Source organism: Phoenix dactylifera, chromosome 11 (genome assembly GCF_051530095.1).
Source record: "Phoenix dactylifera cultivar Ajwa chromosome 11, Ajwa_hap1_PhDact_Kaust_v1.1, whole genome shotgun sequence".
NCBI classification, from domain to species: domain Eukaryota; kingdom Viridiplantae; phylum Streptophyta; class Magnoliopsida; order Arecales; family Arecaceae; genus Phoenix; species Phoenix dactylifera.
In genome coordinates this window covers 27,079,443-27,097,072 of record NC_143200.1, presented here as the reverse complement: position 1 = coordinate 27,097,072, position 17,630 = coordinate 27,079,443, and the positions used below count along the sequence as shown (strand labels likewise).

Genomic DNA, 17,630 nt, shown 5'->3' with positions numbered 1-17,630 from the left:
CTAAAGATTTTTACATCAGCGTCTAAGTATCGTTGGTTGACAAAAAATTTGTTCTTTTTTCCTAACAAAAAAAAAAAAGTTCCGTAAGAGTCATGGACGTCAGAAGGATTCTATGCACCGATAAATGCAACAAGAACCTGAGCTCACAAGAACCTGAAAGTCAAACCCAATCTAAACTAGAGCCAGCCTGATGTCGTGATGTCCGATGTGCCTAAAATTTTACCAGGCAAAACAAAGAAAAGCAAAAGATTGCCCACAATTTTTTTTAAAAAAAACACTTGAAAAGTGCTCTAGATAATCTAGGAATCTAGAAGAGCATGAATCTAAGCCTCCAACTAACCAACCAACACCAAAAGACCCATCGGCATAACAAACTGTCAGATGATCACATTCATGCAATAACAGAGAACATTCCACCCAACAAATTTACTTAGATCTGAAGGCACTACATACTATCTTCTAAAACAAAGGGGCATTAAATGGTCTCAAAAGCAGGTGCTATAAGATTTCTTCAAGCCACGCTAGTAAGGTAGTCTAAGCTCTAATGAGAAACCAAAAGAATATAGAATCATAATGAAGTTTCTACTCCAGCCTGCTAGACATTACAGGTGCCCGAGAGAGTTCTACAGAGCAAATCAACCAGCCGAGCTCAAACTTCAGCAGAAGGCCTCTCTAAAAGGTGCTAGAAGAATGCCTACCGAGCCTGTGCCAATAAGAACCACCTTGAGTCCAACAAGACTAGAGCAACCTGAAGTGGCAAGATCTAGAACAGACCTGCAGTGAAGTGCTTCTTTCCTATCTTGCATATGGGTGATATCGACCAGCACCGCCATAGCCTCCCCTACCACCATAGAGTCCTGAGCCATAAGCAGAACCTGGGGAATCATATCCGCCTCCATAGCCAGATCCACCATAACCCCCAGCTTCGCGTCCATAGCCACCTAAGCCACTTGCACCATATCCCCCACCATATCCTCCATATGAACCCAGGCGACTAGAATAACTAAGAGAAGATTCTGCCCGGTAATCACCTAAGCCACCACCATATCCACCACCATATCCACCACCAAATTCACCAGCAACACCCCCATAACCACCAAAACCTCCAGGCCTAGGGCCAAGACCACCAGGTGTCCTATAGGATGAAGGACCAAACCCACCACTGCCAAACCTGCCATATGAGCTGCCAAATCCACCAACATCCTCACCAAAAGGACGCGTCCTAGATTCACTACCATAAGAAGGAGGTGGTTGGTTAGATGGCTTCTTTGGTTCGGCCTTCTTGATCTCCACCTACAACAAAGCAAGAAAATCAACCTAGGTCCGGTGATACAAAATGTCTAGAGAACCACAAGAGAGCATCTATAAACCTACAGCAAGTAACATTATCCTGCAAATAAACTAAAATATGATCATAAGATGATGATAGTGATGATGATGATGATGAATGCCTAAGAAAAAGGCATAGCCACTGCAGAGAGAATTTGATAAACCAGAAGGCTTCTACAGAGGAATATTATACAACACTGCACGACAGAGGGGAGTATGTGGCTTAGTACTTTGATCAAACACAGTATCCAACTCACCTGAGTACCAGCTAGATCAATCATATTGCCCTTTTTGGCTAACAACTCATCTACGGTTTTTTCAGAGTCAAAGACTACAAATCCAAAGCCTCGAGATCGATTGGTTGTGTGGTCGCGTATAATCTCATGATCCACCACCTTCCCAAAGTTGGAAAAGAAGTCATTGAATTCATCTGCTCAGTTTTAATTTCAGAAGGAATAACTGGTTAGGAAAACTGGCATCCAAATGACATGCCAAATATCTATTGAATATCTTAGAAAGTTACAATACCTTCTGTCAGTGTTGTTGGTATCCCACCAACAAATATCTTCTTTGTTTTAAAATCTTTTAATGGTGCAGCACCTTTTGGGATAGTCCTTTTAATTTCAACCTGCAAGTTTCAAACCATCAATAATTTGAGGTAATGAACAAGAGAAAATAGACTTGGCTGACAAGTAGCCACGGGACAAACAATATTCCCATCCCTTAAAATAAAAACAGAAGTGATGCAGGAATTTTGTTATGAAATGATGGAAAAAACAGAATCATATTCCAGAAGAAATAAAATATGACACAGTTTAACAGCTTAAAGAAAAACATGTCCAACAAACATGTATAAGATCATCAAACCCCAAGCATGGCACCAAACTTTTGGGTGTTTTGTGTGAAAAAGGTAATACTAGAGTTCACTAGTAGACCATCCCAAAAAGTCAAAGTCGTCAGATAAATAATGAAATACACTGCACAAAGCCATCCTAGCCAAGGGAAACTGTATGAGTCCCTTCGGTTTCACAGATATATCACGTGTCGAAATCATGTAGGCAATAATTCCTTGCATTACTCATGGCACTCCTATGCCCCCCCATTTTTCTTGAAATACATGCCTCCAGCTTCTATCACATGATTACCTCGAAGCATTCATTCTCCTACACTTATCATATGCTAAAAGGCCCTCCTGGCAATATTTAACACTGAGAATAAATCATAGATTTTCTTATAATTATTGGCAAAAAATTGTTTAAGCATAAATGGGCCTTAGCAACTGAATAAATACTAGCAGAACCAAATGAACATCACAACAGTTCGCCAAGCCATAATCCAATCCAAGACATCTGATGTCCTCATCTAATGCTACACCTTTTGAAAAATATCACATTAACAGTGAAAATATTTTTGAAAAGGACTCTAAGCCTTAATCATGACATTTGCCAAAATAAATGGCAGAAACGTCTGTATATATGGGACTTGTCTAGATGAACAGTTTGTGGGCATGGCGACATATCAAACCCCACCTTCATTTGTTCCGCATAATTTATTGAAATTTGTTAAAGATAGTGCCATTAAGTCTTAGCTTGGAATAATTTATAATCAAAAACTCAGTAGAAATGCAATCAGAATTACATGATCCCATAGTGCACTCACAATGGAAAATTACTTTTTATTGGCTATCACCGCTATTAAAAAGAACAGATTTTACCTCCTACAATTTAACCTAAAATGAACACATGAAAGTAACTGTGTCCGCCTTCTACGTCTGGCCTTTAAAGATGGCACATATTTTGTGCTGTATTTATTGAAACTTGTCTGAATTTATAAAGCCATAAAAAGCACCATTATGCTTAGACCTTACAACCATGTTGCTTTAAATCATCTACGACCCTTAAAATAGACATGGATTTTTTTTTATTTATGCTAGTTGTCCTTATGTTGACCCTTGTACTTGCACTAGGACTAGGCACATGATATAATGAAGATTAACTAGAATATAATTGAATGCATTTCAAATGCAATTAAACAAGTGAGAAACAAGAATGCTAAGAAGAGACTCTTAAATCCAACACAATTAACCAAACAAAATTAGTATTGCAGCAGATCAAAAAAATACACATAGAAATTCAAGAAAACTGAACATCTGTAATATCAAAAGATATGTTATCATCATTACAGAAAATATCTATACATGAAAAGGATATTATTTTCATTACTTATCCTAACAGAGAACCAGTTAGTGTATATCAATAATGAGAACAAGAACTTCCCTGGAGATCATTGAAAAGAGGAGTAAAGAGGGAGAGTGAAACAATCAATAATGGTCAAACAGCAAGACTTAACACACCAACAAAGAGTTCCTAGCACATGCCGTAGTAATCCAATAATTAGAAACCAGTGGAATGTGAAAAAGAGGGAACCCTCAAATGCCTTTTTTAAAGCTCAAACAATTTAAAGGTGGCTAGCACAATAATCCAAACACACTGACAAAACTTACTTGTTTTCCATTGATAATTTGCATTTCCTCAATGACTCTGTCAACAACAGAAGGATCACGAAAGGTAACAAATCCAAAACCTCTTGGCTTGTGCGTATTCCGGTCTTTCATTATCACAATATCATCTATCTCTCCATATTTGCCAAAATGGTCCCTGAATGTTGCTGAATCACCACAGGTAAAAATGCAAGAGAAAGATAAATTAGAAAATATGTAACTCTAAAACCATATGACCCTTAGATTATGTAACTAGTAAGAAATTTATTTAAAAAAATTAACAGAAACACTTCTCGAAATAAAACAAATATAGTGAGATTAAGAGAGAATACAAAACATAACTTCGAAGTAGTTGGAAGAGTATTGAGAATTAATAATACAAAAATTACTAAAAATAAGATATACCAACTTAATAGTCAAGCATTGTAAATGAGAACTATTAACGTTTCATAAGATTGTCGCGTGCCATCTACTCTTACAGGAAAACAATTATATGACCTGTCCTATCTAAGACCAGCAGCAGTACCAAGATATAAGCATTGACAAATTAATTTTTGAAAAAAAAGCAGAGAGCAACAGAAGTAATGTTGTCACTTTCCTTCTTAAAAAAATCTGGAAACAGATTCTATTTCACTTTTTTTCAGATTTGTGACAGCAGAAACCATGTTTGAGTCACTCCTTTTTTTTTGTATAACAAAAAGGGCGGCAATGTGGCCGGCAACGAGGGAGAGGGGATGGAGCCAACAACGTGGTCGAGGACGAGGGAGAGCTCGACGTTAGGCGAAGAGACAGCCGAGATAGTGGCAGAGCAAGGAGTCAGAATGGGGCCGCCAACTAAGCCTTGATCAGAGAGAAGGCTGGCAAGGCCCGGGGAGTTGATGGGTCAAGTGAGGGCAATGGGGCTAAGGGCAAGATTGGGCAGAAAAAGAGGGACAGAAAAAGAGGGATCGGGAGGAGAAGAGTAAAAACCCACTTTTAAAATAAGTGAAAGTGATAATTTTTCCCTTCCACTTTTTTTCCAGAAATAATGGAAGTTGTTTTAAAAAAAACAGAAACATGTAAATCAAACATATTTTCTGCATTGGATTCCATGTTTCTGTTTTAAAAAGAAGAAACAGGAAAAGAAGTACCAAACACGGCCTAAAAGTATGAAAGATTTGTGGGGAAAAAAAGATCAAGCAGTTGATCATAATAAGAACAATAAAATAGCACCAGATGGACCATAATCTATGAGAACATTAAAAGAAGACAATGGAGAAGACAGTATCGCAGAACATACATAATAGGAGATCTAAAAAAAATCTGGAAAGATATTATGAAAGAAATTTATATAACAAAAGGACTTTTTTCTTACTGGAGGTGCAAATGCAACCAATCAAAAAGTACCAGTACAATGAAACCAACAGATGAAGTGTTACGCAGCCTGAGCAAGTGCTTGGACACTAAAAATTTTAAAGTTTAGTAAACTAGGCCTAAATCACCATAACAAAACATCCAATAAACCAACTCTAAGTGAACCAGGATGAGACAGATTATAACTGGCCACGGACGACAAACATTTACCATGATAGCTCCCGATTGCAAAACAAAGCACAGAAGGGTAAAAATAAAAAGAAAAAAGGCAATATATCCAGAAGAAACACTGCTCAAGAATTAAAAAAATACAAGAAATAACACACCAATAAACGAGGTATAAATTTATGAACAAAAATTGAAAGTGAAACCTGAGGAGGAGCAATATATAGAGTTGCATTCTACATAAAAATGTTTTTCATATTTTCTAAGAAGTTTATCGCCTGATCCTCACATAAATAAGAAGCTTATCACCTAATTATAAAAAAAATCCTAAAAAGATATCAAATCAACCTGCTAATAAAAATCGTATCGCGAACCCAGCCAATCAAAATAGAAAAATACGTAGAACTCTTGAACTGCCGTCAATTTCGGTTTAACATTCAGGTTACTCTCCACATTTAAGAAATACCACCAAAATATATCACAAATTTCGAAAGCTCGGACCGCATTTAAACTAAGCAAAAAATCAACCCCAATTTGATAATGAGTAATAACAAGAAGTCAAAAAAACACTAATTCCCCCGAAAACAATAACAAGGATCTAAGAAATTATGATATACCTGCATAAATTAACAGAATACGGATCTAGAATATGAAATCCTAAAAAGGCCCAAAATAACGCATAAAGAAAACACAAAAAAGGGGAAAAAATAGGGTTTAAAACAGATCAAAAAAGGAAAAATAGTCATTAAGGAAAACTTACTCAGGCTCGTATCCTTGGGAAGCCCTCCAACAAAGATCTTCCTGCGAACATGAGAAAAGCATGGAGAAACACGTCATAAGACCATCAAACGAGAAGAAAGAACGAAGGGAACGCGATGGGTAGTCGGGATATCTCACGCTGGGCTCGCTCCGTCGTGCTCCTTAGACCTCGCAGCCATCGCCGTCGCTCGCCTTCCACGGATCTCCGCGCTAGGGTTAGGGTTGCCGATAAGGAAAAGGGGAACGAAAAAAAGAAACAAGGTACCTGCGGTCGGAGTCTCAAAGCCCGAAGCGGTCTATCCTATATATAGTGAGGGTTAGCGTGACCTTCCCACCCCTTTATTTCCAGAATCTCCCACGAGATTACTCCCTCTGGGTTGCTTTGGACCGTTGATTATACAAATCGGACGGATATGATGATACTCGTTTCCGGCGTCCCTGAAGGGCCATGGCCGTGAACTTAGAATCCCATGGACCCGACCCGGTTGGACTCTGATGTGATTATGGATCGGATTTGGGCATTTGACAAGGGGGTATTTATAAAACCATCGTAAGAATTTTTCACTAGTCCCCGCTCCCCGTCTTGCCGGTGACTGGTTCAAAATTCACGTGTTGCATTTTTCATAACACCGCTCGCACAGATGCTATATTGCAATCTGGTTTTAAATATTCATTTTGAGAATGATGAGCCAGTAGAAAAACTTATATACGACGCATTTGTCATATTAGCCCCTGTGAAGGGCAAGTGAGGTTCTAGAGTTCTAGGATCATAGGGTTGAGAAGACTGGCCGACAACAAGGGGCATTTGCTCTTACCATTAGCCATTATAATCCATTAGTAAAAAAGTCTACCACCACTATGAGATCGAAGCAGATGGGATGGATATAGCTCTACTTCGTGTGAGAAAAGATTATTTCTATATTTCGTACCCATAATATTTAAGTCAGGATGGAGCAAAATGCCAATACTCTTCATAAAAAAAAGGATTTTTTGCACGAATACCCTCCTAAATATTGAATTTTGCATAAATACTCTTCCAAAATTGATATTTACATGTATACCCTCATTAATACTTATTTTGCTATTCTACCTTTTTTATCTTTATTTTTGCATATATACCTGCACCATCTAATACCGTTAAAAAATTAACAGTTTCAAATTAAAATGACTAAAATACTCTTAATGAGTAGATGTGCAATAAGAAACATTTATAAGACGATTGCAATAGAGGATAAAAAAATAATTCAAAACTTTATTTTATTTTTAATAAAAATAAATATAATTTTTATTAACGGTGTTAGAAGAATTAGGGGCATTTATGCAAAACAGTATTTTATGAGGGCACATAAATAAATATAAATTTTAACAGAATATTCACACAAATTTGAGTTTTTAGAAAAGTATTTATGCAAAAAAATCCAAAAAAATAAAATAAAATAAAGTTACACAATGTGAGATGGAAGAAAAGCCTGGTACCGAAAACAAAAATGGAGCAAAATGATGAATAATTTAGAGAAGTGAAAAGGGAGAGGAGAAGTTCCTGTGCTTTTACATCAGGTAGAATGTTGACTGTTGGTGAGATGATTGTTTTTTGATAACCATACATTCAAGCATTAAAAACTTAATTTTTATTAAGGGCATAATAGGAATTATATATAACTTTCCTAGGAAAGTAGATGGCCAACCAAACATAAGCACCTTGGAAATTTGTCACTTTCCCATGGTCAACCAAACATGCCAAAAGTACTTTCCTAGGCCTCCTCTTCTTAGGAATTTGTTTCCCAGGAATCATATTCCTAGGAAGGAAAATGCTTCCCGCGAACCAAACGAGCCCGCAATGTAATAAGATAACCGTAGAAGCATAAAGAATTAAGGGATTCAATGCCTGTTTCTGAACTTCTCCACGTTGGTTTTCGCTCTAAAGGTGCTGAGAACGAAGATATACAAACCTCTTTCAAGGAGGCATTTTTATTGGCACATCAAGTTGTTTTTTGTAATGAGAATGGACTCCAAGGACTTTCCTTTGTTGGGGCCGTGATGTATTATTGAAGTAGGAAACAAAAATTTTGTGTTTTCTTGAGGAGAGTTGACTCCTTTGAGTTTCATACAAATGGTTGCTTCTAGAGGGTTGAATGTGGCACTTAAATTATGTAAATGCTCGTGTTGCTTCTTTCGGGATGGATCACCAATCTGTCCCCAAAGACTCTTGCCAAGCTAGAAAGATACTAAGCCTAACACATGAATGGTCTTTAAAACAATTTTACAATGTGGACTCGTTTGATTTAGGGCTCGTTTGGTTCGCAGGAAGCATTTTCCTTCCTAGGAATATGATTTCCTGAAAACAAATTCTTAGGAAGAGAATGCCTAGAAAAATACTTTTGGCATGTTTGGTTGACCATGGGTTAGTGACAAATTTCCAAAGTGCTTATGTTTGGTTGGTCATCCACTTTCCTAGGAAAGTTATGTATAATTCCTATTATGCCCTTAATAAAAATTAGGTTTTTAATGCCTTTTTAATGCTTCTTTAATGCTGAATAGACTTTTTGGAAAAAAGTAAAAATGGAGTGATTCCCGCCTTATGGGAAAGTAACTTTCCCATGAAGGGCTCGTTTGGTTCGCGGGAAAAGAAGGGGGGAAAGTGTGGTCAACGGGAAAGTAATGAAATGCCTCTTGTTTGGTTGGAGTTTTCAAAGAAGAGAGAAGGGAAAGTTGTATTCCCATGGGAATGTGATTCCCACATTTCATGGGAAAGTCTTTCCCATGAGAAACATGGGAAAGTTACTTTCCCATGAGGCGGGAATTGCTCCATTTTTACTTTTTCCCAAAAAGTCCCTTCAACATTAAAGAAGCATTAAAGAGGCATTAAAAATCTAATTTTTATTAAGGGCATAATAGGAATTATATATAACTTTCCTAGGAAAGTGGATGGCCAACCAAACATAAGCATCTTGGAAATTTGTCACTTTCCCATGGTCAACCAAACATGTCAAAAGTACTTTCCTAGGCATCCTCTTCCTAGGAATTTGTTTCCCAGGAATCATATTCCTAGGAAGGAAAATGCTTCCCGCGAACCAAACGAGCCCGAAATGTGGGAATCATATTTTCATGGGAATACAACTTTTCCTTCTCTCTTCTTTGAAAACTCCAACCAAACGAGAGGCATCTCATTACTTTTCCGTTGACCACACTTTCCCCCCTTCTTTTCCCGCGAACCAAACGAGCCCTTAGGGTAATAGGAGGGTAGAAAGTGTGTTCATCTGAGAAACAAAAAAATATCCTTTTTATTTAGTTGAAGTTTTCAAAAGAGAGATAGAAAAGTAGCATTTTCGTGGAAATAAAATTCTCATATTTTATGGAGAGAAAAAGATAATGAGAGACATTAGCTATTTTTCTATCAATTAAAAATTAGATTCTTTTTTTATCAAAACTATCTTTGATCCACCGATATTCATGGATAACGTCTTTTTTTTATTACACAACTTTTTTATTTAGTAGGTACTCTCACATTCTTATGATGTATCCTACCCAAATAACGATTGGGATCAAAGTTTACAAAAATTGAATGGCATAAAGCAACTCAGAAAAAAGCGCGTGGGGGAGGGGGAAAGAGATGAAGCTGGCCATTCCATAGTCTCACTCAATGATGCTCAATATTCTATCATATGGGATTTTGCTCATCCACTTTTATTGCATTGTTATCAACATCTTAATTGCTGATTATATCGTCAGCAAAGAAAAAATATATGACATCTGGTCCTAATCCATATACTTTTTTTTTTTTTTTTTTTTGGTGAGAACGGCAATTCATATAGCTCTAATCTGAGTACATCCTGCCAAGTCAAAAGAAAGTAAAGAGTACAAAGGGGGCGGGAGCTCTGCTATGGATGTCCACAAGAACTCCCCAGAATGTCGTGCAACATAGGAGGCGACCCAGTCTGCTGCCCTGTTCGCCTCCCGATAAGCATGTGCAATCTGATGCTCGCCTAGCTCAGCAACCAGCCTGCGGGTATCGCAAATGAGTGGGTGGCCATCCCCAAACCGGTCAACACACCGAATCCACTCGATCACCGTCGATGAATCTCCCTCAATGTACACCCGCTCAGCACCGAGCACCCGTCTCGTATAGGTAATCCCCTCCCAGGCAGCTCGCAGCTCTGCCCCAACAACGGTAAGACCTGGTATATGACGCCCCCCCGCTGCAACCAAGCTGCCACGGTAGTCTCTGATCACAAAACCAGCCCCTCCAGACCTCCCATCTGCCGCCACACTGCCATCAAAGTTCAACTTGAGAAAACCGGGGGGTGGGGGCACCCAAGTGACAAAAGCGAACCTGGGCGCTGTAATAGCGGAACGAGTGCCCCAGATGTCCCCGGCCGTCCCAAAAGAACCCGTCGCAGCGCATGAGATCACCTCTCTAGCCTGAAGCACTGCTCTAACCACCACCAACCTCGGCGAAGACCTCCCGCCATCAAACATACCCGCATTCCTGTCCAACCAAATGTGGTAGGCCAGATATGCTCTGAGAACCCCAACCTCCACATAACTAGGCTGCCGGAATGAGTCTCTCACCAGCTGCAGCAGATCCTGTACCGACACAACCGACAGGGGGAGAGGGACTGATGACCTCCCCCAAATCTCCCTGGCCCTGGGACACTGCAAAAGAACGTGCCCAATAGTCTCCTCACTGTCCGTGCACACCTCGCAGCACTGCAAGATCCGCATGCCCCGCCGGACTAACACACTCCTAGTTGGAAGGCAGCCCCATGCCACCTTCCAAAAAAAGAGCGCCACCCGCGGATGGATCCGCATCCTCCATATCCACCGTCCCTCTATCTGCCGAGCTGGCTCCCCCCTGAACAACGCCTGTAGATCTCTAGCGCGCACCTGCGATCGCCCCGTCGGCGCCCACACTAACCTGTCCGGCTCCCCACGAATCGGCACCGGGAGGGCTAGAACCATCTCCGCCAAGTGCACCCCAAAGACCTCCCTAATCATCTCCTCCCTCCATCGGCCCTCCTCTGAAATCATCAAGTCACTAACCGTGAGGCCCGCCAATCGTCCCGAATCCACCAAGGTCGGCATACGGCTGAGCGGCAGTGCAGTCACCCAGCAATCCTCCATCACATCAATAGAGCATCCGTCACCTATAGCCCATCTGATCTCCTGAAGGACCAGCATAGCCCTGGCACACATCTCCCTCCACACCGGAGAATGACAGCGAGTGGCTCTCACACCAGGCACCAACGCCCCGTACTTCGCCCTCATCAGCGAGGACCACATACTGCCAGGCTCCAGAGCAAATCTCGCAACATGTCGGGCTGCCAACACCTCCCGCCTAGCCAACAAAGACTGCACACCCAGGCCCCCAAACCTGGTGGGCTGACACACCACCTCCCATGCTAACAAATGGATGCCACCTCTGCCTCCATGCCTTCCCCATATGAAGTTTCTAAAAAGCTGCTCAATGGGCCTCAAGACCGACACTGGAATGAAACAATTGGAAAGTAAATATATAGGGATCGATGAGAGAACTGACCGTACCAAAGTGATCCTGCCCATCATAGACAGATAATGCATCTGCCAGCCCTCCAACATCTGCCTGATGCTAAGCTCAAGTGAACAGCAGTCCCTACCTCGCAGCCGTCGGCCTGAGAGCGGGACTCCCAAGTATCTCATAGTGCCGTCCTGCTCACCCACCCCTAGTATCTCCATAATGGAAAGCCTCACCGCCCGTTTGGTCTTTGGACTGAAACAAGCTGCTGACTTCGAAAAATTCACCCGCTGACCAGATGCAACACAATAATCTCGAAGAATCCTGGCAATGACTCGGGCGTCCTGCCGCGACGCCCGGGCAAGCAACAAACAATCGTCAGCAAACAGTAAATGGAAAATCGGGGGGGCGCCAACCGCTGGCCTGTACACCTCCAACTCCTGGGCAATCACCGCCTGACGCAATGCTCTAGACAGAGCATCCGCACAGATAATAAATAGCGGGGGGGATAGGGGACATCCCTGACGCAGCCCTCCCGATGGCTCGAAGAAACCAGATGGCGTACCATTTACCAGGATGGCAAATGACGGGGCCCGAACACAACCCATGATCCACTGAATCCAAACCTCATGAAAACCGAACCCCAGCAGGGACTGATGCACAAAATCCCACCGCATCCTATCGTAGGCCCTCTCCATATCAAGCTTGACTCCCATCAAGCTCCTCCTCATCGGGGCCCTGCCAAGATCAAACATGAACTCCTGTGCAATGAGAACATTATCAGAAATACTACGCCCACCAATAAAAGCTCCCTGCTCTGGACTAATCAATCTCGGCAGGATCTCCCTCAACCTAATGGCAAGTATCTTCGCCGTAGCCTTGTACAAGGTGGTGCACAGGCTAATCGGACGAAAATGACCCGGCTCAACAGCATCCTGCCGCTTCGGTATCAAGGTGATGAAAGTCCGCTGCCAATCTGGCGCCATCACTGCTGTACTGAAGAACTGCAAAATGGCCGCCGTCACATCCTGTCCCACTATCATCCAGTACCTACGGAAAAACATAGGAGGAAAACCATCCGGACCAGGCGCCTTGTCCCCCTCGAGGGACCACATGGCCTCTCTGACCTCCCTCTCCGATACCGGTCTAATCAGCGCCTCAGTCTCCTCCTCCAACACCCTGACTCCCGGAGACGGCATCAAAGCACAGCTCCCATCCCCGGCCATCTCCGTCCACCGAGCTCTGAAGAATCCCTCCACCACCCTCCGAATCGTATCAGGATCCTCTGACCTCTGCCCATCCTCTCCCTGGATGCCCCTAATCCTGTTCTGGTGCCTCCTGATCACTGTCGCCTGATGAAAGAACCTGGTGTTCCGGTCCCCTTCCAAAATCCACTGCACCCTGGACTTCTGTCTCCAAAAAGTCTCCTGCTGTCTGAGAAGAGAATTATGAGCTGCCAAGTGCGATCTGAGCTCCCCCAACTCCTCCTCCGCCAACCCTCCCCTTTGTACCTCCTGAGCCTGTAACCTTGCAATGGCCTCCTCTTCCTCCTCCGTCCTCCGAAAGATGTTCCCCACTTCTTCACGGTTCCACCTCCGCAACCGCCTTCTAGTCAGCTCCAACTTACGGGACACCCGATACATATCATCACCCCTGACCGGGGAGCTCCAAGCCTCCCTCACCATCTCCCAGGACCGAGGATAACATAACCAAAACTTCTCAAATCTAAATGGGGGGCGTACCTGAAAATGTGCCTCGGTGCTCACCAACAAAGGGCTGTGGTCCGAAGCAATCCTGGGCAGGTGTCTAACATGATAGTCTGGATAGCACTGGATCCACCCGGCTGTAGCACATGCCCTGTCTAATCTCTCCCAGACTCGGGCCCGCCCCTGCTGATTATTGCACCAAGTGAAACAAGGGCCCGAGTAGCCCAGATCTACCAATTCGTTAGAAGTGAGAAAGTCTTGGAACTCCTTGAACTTCCTGAGTTGGGAGAAAGGTTTCCCCCCCATCTTTTCCTGTGAATCAACAATACAGTTAAAGTCCCCTGCCATCAACACTGGGTAGCCCAAACTGATTGCCTTAGAAGCTTCATCCCACAGAACCCTCCTATCCCTGTACTCGGTGCTAGCATACACCCCTGAAAGGATCCAGGGCCTCCTATCTCCCTCCGAAATCACCATCAACACCTCCTGATTGCAGACATTGAAGCAGTCCAGCTTGCATCGCCCCAATCCCCAAGTGACAATAATACCTCCCGACAAACCATGGGACTCCACTGCATAAAAACCCCACGATCCCGGTAACCCCCTTCTAGCTTTCTGTAAGCTCCTCCCAGATAGCCGAGTCTCAAATAACACACAGATGTCGGGATTGTGTACTTGCACCAACCTCCGAAAAGCAGGGGCAAAGGAAGGTTTCCCCGCCCCACGGCAGTTCCATAATATAATCTTCATAAAACACCCAAGGAATTCGCACAGCCCACCTCCCTGGAGCTGTTGCTGCACCCTGCTCCCCCCTCCATACTCCCTACACCACCTTGATCAGCACTGGACTGCCCCTTAGTTGAAGTCAATAGTTGGGCAAGAATACGGCGGTGCTGCTCCCCCTGCTCCCCCTGTGCCGTTTGGCACGCTGAAACCACCTTCTCGGACCCCAATCCTGTTGGCTCAATCCCCCCTGAAACCAAGCTCTCCACAGCCATCCCCGAATCCCCACTGAAATCCTTCCCCCATAGCTTCTTCACCATAAGAGGGGAGCCGTCCACTGTTCGTGCCATTTGGCACGGGTCGAAAGAGGGTCCTTCACCAGAAATGTCCGGCTCCTTCGAAACACCGTCGCACCTGTCCACCGCTTCGCCGCGCCTCAGAACCGTCACCCCCGGCGCATCCCCAACCACCACCGAACCCCCGGGTCCGGGCACACCAGCCGCCACCGAGAGGGCCGAGGTCAGCCACAGTCCGGTAGCCACACCCCCCCGCAGTGAAACGCCGGCAGCTCCCTTGGAGTCAACCACCCGAGGAGGCCGGCCACGGGCTGCCGCAGACGGTGGGGGGGAGCTCTTGCTCCTCCGACGGGCGGGCAGCACCGGCCGACCGGCCTTCGAGGTCGAGGGCGTCGCCCGGCCAGCCGCCTGAGAGGGATCTGCCACCATCGGGCCCAACCGCTTTCGATCCCCAGGCGGGCTCCTGGCCCGCTTCATCGGACTGGGGCCCGACCCACCTGGGCTCGGGCCGCTGCATAGCTTGGGCCTCGCCTCAGCCCGGTCCACTTCGAATTCGGCTCGTCCTGACTCCGGCCGAGATCCAGACTCAGCGCCCGTCCCCGAACCCGAACCGGGTTGACTCGGGTCACCCGGCGCGGCTCCTGCTCCAGCAACTGAGACGTCCTTCTCCGGCGTCCTCCGGCGGGCCACCTTCATCGGTTTCTGCCAGCCCTCGAGATCAATCGGGGAGCCCGTAGGGACCGAGCTATCACTCGTTCGCCCCAGCTCGCCGCTTGGGATAGGCGAGGAGATTTTCCTCGCCGCACTCTCCTTCTTCTCCGTCCTCCGGGGAGCCGCCGAGGGACCCTGTCGGAAGCCTAGTCGGTTGGTGACCAGCCATGGACCGAAGAAGCCTTCCTCGCCGGTTCCCTCCTCTGCCTGCTGGGGAGCCTCTGCTGCGCCCTTCCCTTTAGCATTACCTCCCCGGTTCAGCTCCTCCACCACAGAGTTCTTCCCCAACGGCGACGAAAGTGGGAAGTCGCAGACCGCCGATGAGTGACCAATCCGACCGCATCTGGGACACGGAGCAGGTAAGCTTTCATACATGAATCCCTGCCAAAACTTCTCATCCCTCCCCTCCGATCGACCCTGCACAAACGTCCCGGGTGTGAGCGGATCTGAAATGTCCAGCTCAATCTTCACCCTGGCGAACCCATACCGCTTCCCCTGCGCCGTAAACCCATCAAGCTCCAAAGGGTTGCCAGCTCTCGCCGCTATCCGGAAGATGGTCTCCTTCTTCCAGTAATCCAACGGCAAACCGGGCAGGCGGAGCCATACAACGACCCTCCCAATGCCACTGGACCCCGGGATGAAGTTGGGCCGCCACCGGTCAACAGCGAGCAGCTGTCCGGCCACCACCCAAGGACCATTCCTCAGCGCTGCCTCCCGATCCTCTTCATTGGCAAACCGGATGGCACTGCAACCGTCCGCCAACATGAATCCCTCAGCATCATACGACATTTTCCCAACTCGCCTCACCTCCTTAACCACCCATTCCACTGGGATGTTCCGCCCCAAGCTCCTCACCAGGATTGTAGTATTCCTCCACTCAGCTCGGACACCCTCCAGATCCTCCTCCGGCACCACCACCGCATCAGGGAACCGGCTCTGCACCGCTTCCAGATCGCGGGGAGATATCCGATGCCGGGTCCAAGCCGATGGCCTTGGACCCCCTTTAGCAACCTCCGCCCACGACGGACGCTGCGCCTCATATCTCAGGTTAGTTTTGCTCTTTCCTCCAAGCTTACCGGACTCCGGCGCTGCCGACGACCCCCCACCTGAGTCGGCCATGCCACAGTCCGGCAGGCGTTCGACGAAATACCTCAGAGATGCACCCCCCAAACCCGAATCTCAAAGCAACACTAACTCACTCACTCTCTCACTCACCAGCCCACAGATAACTTCGTTACACTCATCCGCCACGATATCTTCCAAGCCTGCTGCTTATCCATATACTTCACTACGGTCAATCTTGTCTATAAATTCAAGAAAAGCCAATCAAATAATAGACCCCATTGCTTGTTCTCATCTGAATATATTTTGTATTGCTAATTGAAGAGACGAAAGCTGGTGTGTATACATACATACATACATACATACATGTTAGAATAATTTTAAAATATGGGCTTACACTGATTGCGTATTTTTATTTTATAAAATGGATTAAACGTATGGCTCAAAATGGTAATATGGTTAAGCCCAATATGATGTGTGATCATTTTGTTTATGGGCTTTGTGCACCTTGGAGGTATAGGATTGAGTTCTATTTATTGTGGTAATTTTGGTATGTAGGCCAGGAAATCCAATTAGGATTTTGGAGCCTTTAATGGAAAGGCTCCCTTATATTTCCTATATAAAGGCTAGGTCCCCCTCTCTTCTCCATATGGTTGATAGCTTGCCCCATTGACGGCTATCTTTGGTGAGGAGCAAGGAAGGGAAGATCCAGCCGCTATTATTTCAGGTAATTGAAGAATCGTATTCAATATGTTTTCTGCAGGTATATCTCTTAAAATTGAATACTGTATTATTATGATTCTAAATCTTAGCATGTTATTATTTTTATAATTAACAATATATACATATATACATATATGCATGCATGTATGTTTCTATGTATAATAGCGAGTAACAACATCACTCCATTGTCATTCTTCTATGGGTACGATGAAATCATTGCAACCATGCATTTCCCTGGTTATGCTACATGACATCGTTGGGGTCTGCTGTCTATATCGTCTCATGTACGGGCTAAACGAGAATTTTCCCTTTCAAATCACATGTCAATCCTTATGGATACATATGTAGATTGGCTCCTTTTGCCTTCCGTTATTTTGTTTCGTTTGCAGGACCGGCACAACGATCCCACGGTGGTACAAGACAGGTTAAAAAACGAACCAAGGACGAGTATCAGTCGATTGACCCATTTAGCTTTTAACCCATCATTACTCTGAAGGGCTTTACCTTTTATCTACTTAGATGTCATTTCAATTATTAAAACCAAAAGCGCCCATCGATTGCAGTCGACCGTTTGATCTATCGAATGGAAAAACCACCATCATAAAAAAAAAAAAGCATGCAGAAAAGGTGCGAGGTGGAAACTAATCACGCAATGTATTATATTCCACAATCACCACTAAATCCCAACAGCCATAGAGAAATGTGATATCATGTGCTGTTTTTTTTTTGCGAGAAAACTGCATCAAGACATTAGTAAGTGAAAAAATTTCATCATTTAAGATTGCAAGATATCCAATTAATGATCAAAACTA

The 17,630-nt window shown here is 44.4% G+C and overlaps 2 protein-coding genes across 3 annotated transcripts; both read right to left on the bottom strand.

Annotated features, from left to right (window-relative positions):
- Positions 1-367: 367 nt before the first annotated feature.
- Positions 368-6,406, bottom strand: LOC103702380 (uncharacterized). 2 transcript variants are annotated; one of them, XM_008784798.6, is made up of 7 exons: positions 6,245-6,406; positions 6,108-6,148; positions 3,833-3,996; positions 1,858-1,957; positions 1,587-1,759; positions 775-1,293; positions 368-703 (listed from the first exon to the last, which is right to left on the bottom strand). In XM_008784798.6, the coding sequence occupies exons 1-6, from the start codon at positions 6,283-6,285 to the stop codon at positions 796-798; spliced, it is 1,017 nt and encodes a 338-aa protein (XP_008783020.3). In that variant the 5' UTR covers positions 6,286-6,406; the 3' UTR covers positions 368-703; positions 775-795. The 2 variants fall into 2 exon arrangements, with proteins under 2 accessions (XP_008783020.3, XP_008783019.3); XM_008784797.6 differs by having other exon boundaries at positions 368-1,293.
- A 2,953-nt stretch (positions 6,407-9,359) lies between these two features.
- Positions 9,360-13,780, bottom strand: LOC120110931 (uncharacterized). Its single transcript, XM_089926406.1, has 2 exons — positions 9,966-13,780; positions 9,360-9,363 (listed from the first exon to the last, which is right to left on the bottom strand). Exons 1-2 carry the CDS (start codon positions 13,778-13,780, stop codon positions 9,360-9,362), a joined length of 3,819 nt encoding a protein of 1,272 aa, XP_089782532.1.
- Between the last annotated feature and the right edge of the window lie 3,850 nt (positions 13,781-17,630).

What these genes read in the sequence shown, in the direction of transcription:
- LOC103702380 (XM_008784797.6), bottom strand. Translation starts at nt 6,285, where the DNA reads ATGGCTGCGAGGTCTAAGGAGCACGACGGAGCGAGCCCAGC. An exon ending in CACGACGGAGCGAGCCCAGC is followed by an intron (nt 6,149 to 6,244) that starts GTGAGATATCCC and finishes TCATGTTCGCAG; the next exon opens with GAAGATCTTTGTTGGAGGGC. An exon ending in TCCCAAGGATACGAGCCTGA is followed by an intron (nt 3,997 to 6,107) that starts GTAAGTTTTCCT and finishes GTGGTGATTCAG; the next exon opens with CAACATTCAGGGACCATTTT.
- LOC120110931 (XM_089926406.1), bottom strand. Translation starts at nt 13,780, where the DNA reads ATGGTGATTTCGGAGGGAGATAGGAGGCCCTGGATCCTTTCAGGGGTG.